Raw genomic sequence first — 4,066 nt, 5'->3', positions numbered from 1 at the left:
GGAAGAGAAAGGAAACTTGCATCCCTGTTTAGGGGGAAGGCCACAGCACAAATCACCAGCACCTTATTGATGCTGTACAAGTATGAAGCAGGAAGTTAGACTTTAAATTCTGCTGCTCACAGAATTATCTAGTAGGTAACAAGTGGTGGTTTAGTCAGGTAAGCTATAGTTGGAAATAAGCACCATGCAAGGATATATTTAATTAGGCATAGGTGCTTAAGATCATTCTATTGGCAAAAGACAAAATACTAAATGAAATATTTTCCAATATAAAAATCATAAGACTTAGCAGATACTACTTCCTTTCTGCTCCTTTAAGCTCTAGCTCTAGCCATGCACTGTGCTCTAGCCCTCTGAACTCCCACCTGCTCTGGAAGGGAGGGATCTAATAAAACATTTTAACCCCAAGAGTTCTCTAGTCTACAGAACTACATCCAAGATTACAAACATCAAACAAAGTCTAGGAATTACATAGTTTATCCACAGACCTCACATTGCTACCTATTAACTTGTCTGAGAGGACCAACAGGCTGGACACAAGGCAGGTGTCAGTCTCATGCTGTTCACCTTTTCTCAACTGGATTGTTGTGGACACTATCACTATTACCAAGTGGCCCTGGCATACGAGGAAGGGAGTTGGAAACTTGGATTTTTCTGCCCTGGGCTGTAGAGCATGCACACTTTCTCAGGTGTGCTGAACTTTGCATTTAGACTAGCCCAGGACTAGTCACACTTTAGCTGAGGTTAAGGTCTGTGTAGCTTAGGCTGTAAATACGTCAGTAATTTGCATCAAGAATTGACCAAGTTTATTGTCTTAGCCCCAGCTGCTACCTACACATAAATGAACAGAGTGACTGAGAAAATAAAGGTGGGCAGGAAGATATGCCAAGTTTGCACTGCAGCCCTTCTTTAGGGCTTGTCTTTTCTGTGCATGACGTGGAGTTACAGCTAGTTATGGAGCCAAGCGTAGGAGTTACCGTTCAACTCTGAGCAACCAGCATGAGAAGAAAGAAGATGCTGCAAGAGTGAGATTCCTCTTGGTTTCTAAGCATACATCAACCACCAGGCTGCTACTTTTTTCCACGAAATGTTGCTGAAATGGCACTCACTTTATCTGAGAGATGGCGAGTTCTGTCAGTAGCATCAGCACTCCACTTATGTATTGGCTTTGTAGAATCTGCAAGAAAGAAGAGAAATGTCCAAACAGAGATTGCAGTTGCCAGATTCCCACACCCTGAAATGGTTGGAAGCCAGCTACCGAGTGTTCCATGTGCTCTGTTGTTGCTTGCAAGGCACCATTTTTACTGTTTTGACCCTGGATAGGAGAAAATACACATCCATTTGTCTGTGTGCTGCTCCTTTGGAGCCCTCTGGCTTCTGCTCCTGTGCCTTGGGAAGCAGGGAGCCTAAGAACTGCCCTGCTCCTACTCCAGCTTTTTGCGAGGTGAGAATCCTAGCAGTTCTGCTGCCCTTTTTCTGTAGGAAGCTCAGTCTCCCTGGATCCCCCTATTTTCCCATACTGAATATATATCTGACTCGAAGTCTATTCCCATTGGTAAAGGCCATGACTGATTTTACACAATGCACGTTCCCCAAGAGCTCCCTTCTTCAGAGAGGCTATGAGTATCTCCTGTGTGCTTACCTGCAACATAACAAGTTGTTTAAGTCACTTCTAAGCCACTACAGATAGAAACAACTAATGTCATGTTACCATCTAGTGATTTGCAGTTGTCCTATCAAAGGTACCTAATAGGCTCAAGTTTAAGCAATTGCACTTGCACAAACTGTTCTTTAACTCAGAAGAAAATACTGTATTGCTTGAAGGATTAATTCTCCAGGGTTTGAAGGATGTTACAGATACCTCTGTAGGAGGACCAGAACCTTTATGAAAAGGGTTACAAGTGAAAGAGTCTTCTGCCTGTGTCTTAACTGCAATACTAGAAAGCTAATGAACTTTTTATTAAACCTTTGTGAGTAAGTTTGGGATCTTTTAAAGTCAAAAAAAAGTTCTTGACGGCCAAAGAAACTTCCCTGTTTATACCACAGCTAAACAGACCTATTTCTGGCCCAAGGCTAGATTAGAAGCTTCTGCTGCAACATGGGAGTAAAATACTTGTAGTGGGAGCTGCCTCAGCTCCAGAACTAAATATGACTAGTAATTTTGCTAAGGCTTTAACAGCCTCTTGTAGGAAATCATGTGAAAGAAACATGAAACCTTCATTTTTTTTTAAAAGCAGGGGCATGGCCAGACAGGCACAGCTGTTTTATTTGGCCAGCACAAGGACAACCTGCTCCTGAAAGCCTCACCTTTAGAATCCCATCACAGTGCAGAGAGGCAATGCTTGTAGAAACTTTCACCAGTGTTGCAGCTGACAAGTGGATCTTAAAGTGCCTGTGGAAGTGAGAGTAAAGGCAGTCCATGAAGACATCCACCTCTTCCTGGGTGATCTCTCCTGGAGTTGTTTGGACCGTGTCCCACAGAGCTTTAGCATCCTCTGGATGAATGGCATAGGAGATATCCAGCGAGTGGGGCAGGCGGGGCACAGAGAAGACGAGTTCCAGAGCAGAGGCAGCTTTGTCCACGGAGCATCCAGTCCACATGGCTGCCATCCAGCTGAGGTTCAGAGGGCTGACGGACAAACGGCGGAAGCAGCAGTCGAAGGTCTTCTGGAACCAGTTTCCAACGATGGCTGTGTATGTCTCTGCCCCGTTGGTGAGGAACAGAGGTAGACAGGCAAAGTCCTCTGGCATGTTCTCGGAAAGCTCATCTCCACACACACTGCAGAACCAGCCCGACCACACCAGTTTGTCTTCTGAGCTGCGGGGGGAGCCTTGTGACCTCTGAGAAAGCTGGGATGGGAAAAAGAAGGGTCTGAGTGCTACAGAGCAAACGTGCAGGCAAAAACAGGTTTCGTTTTACAGTTCCAAGTGTTTGCCAGATGTTTTTTGTCCCCTCAGGATCTCATGTGCAACACTGTTTTCTGTAAAATGCATACAGTTATTCAGTCTGTCCATTACATCCCTGGAAGTTGTGTGCAGTTCTGTTTGAAAACAGTGGAAAAAGCACTTTTTACTTCCTTAAGAACAGTGCTGAGATCTGAGTTTATGTTGCTTAGCTCCAAAGAGCCAATCCATGGTATATCCTACAGCCATTGCCATAATGAACTTGACATTTCAGTAATATATTTCACTTGAAGCAAAGCATTCAGGAATATTAATCAAACTGGATCTCTGCCCAGGAGGTGGGATTATACCAGCTTTATCCAGGAAGCTAAACAACATGTCTGAGTTCTGGCAGTAAACTAACTGCTGAACTGAAACATTGGACAAAGATTGCTCTGTATAGTCTCACTCTGATCTTATCAAAGAGTTCTGCTCAAAATTGCAATTAAATATATCCATTGCTATGGGGATGTTCTGTTCCAGTTGAAAATACAGGCCTCGCTTTGATTAAATCCCAGTGGATGCTACAGTTGTTAGTCTGTACAGGTAGGGTTTGGTTTGGGGTTTTTCTAAGAGTGTTTTATCGCAGCAAAACCAACTTGTAAAATAAAAATTAAAGCTGCTGGGCAGATGCACAGAATCAGTTGGGCTGGAAAAGACCTCTGGGATCATCAAGCCCAACCTATGACCTAACATCACCATGTCAACTAGACCATGGCACTAAGTGCCACGTCCAGTCTCTCCTTAAACACCTGCAGGGATGAGGAGTCCCCCAGCTTCACGGGCAGTCTGTTCCAGTGTCTAATCACCCTTTCTATGAAGAAATTCATCCCAATATCTAGTCCAGTCTCTCCTTAAACACCTGCAGGGATGATGAGTCCCCCAGCTCCACGGGCAGTCTGTTCCAGTGTCTAATCACCCTTTCTATGGAGAAATTCATCCCAATATCTAACTTAATCCTCCCCTGGCACAGCCTGAGACCATGTCCTCTCATCCTGTCAGCAGCTGCCTGGGCAGACTCCTTACCTCCACCAGAATAGCAGCCTGGTCTTGCTGGCTCCCTCTGAGATCAGGAACGCTGGACAAAACCACTTTGATATCCAGCTCTGCCCCAATCTGCACT

At 44.7% G+C, this 4,066-nt stretch overlaps 1 protein-coding gene across 1 annotated transcript in view; it reads right to left on the bottom strand.

Moving 5' to 3' along the window:
- Nucleotides 1–1,105: 1,105 nt before the first annotated feature.
- CENPL (centromere protein L) overlaps nucleotides 1,106–4,066 on the bottom strand; it is a gene marked incomplete at its 5' end in the record, with an annotated part of 3,128 nt that continues 167 nt past the window's right edge. Inside the window, 3 exons of the mRNA XM_009079361.1 lie at nucleotides 1,106–1,177; nucleotides 2,308–2,850; nucleotides 3,970–4,066. The exon at nucleotides 3,970–4,066 is cut by the window's right edge and continues 167 nt beyond it. Coding sequence (XP_009077609.1) covers nucleotides 1,106–1,177; nucleotides 2,308–2,850; nucleotides 3,970–4,066 — 712 coding nt within the window. The remainder of the gene's footprint in view (nucleotides 1,178–2,307; nucleotides 2,851–3,969) is intronic.

Source organism: Acanthisitta chloris, unplaced genomic scaffold, assembly GCF_000695815.1.
Source record: "Acanthisitta chloris isolate BGI_N310 unplaced genomic scaffold, ASM69581v1 scaffold17387, whole genome shotgun sequence".
NCBI lineage: Eukaryota > Metazoa > Chordata > Aves > Passeriformes > Acanthisittidae > Acanthisitta > Acanthisitta chloris.
Note: the sequence above shows the minus strand (reverse complement) of the source record. Positions and strands in the feature narration are given on the sequence as shown.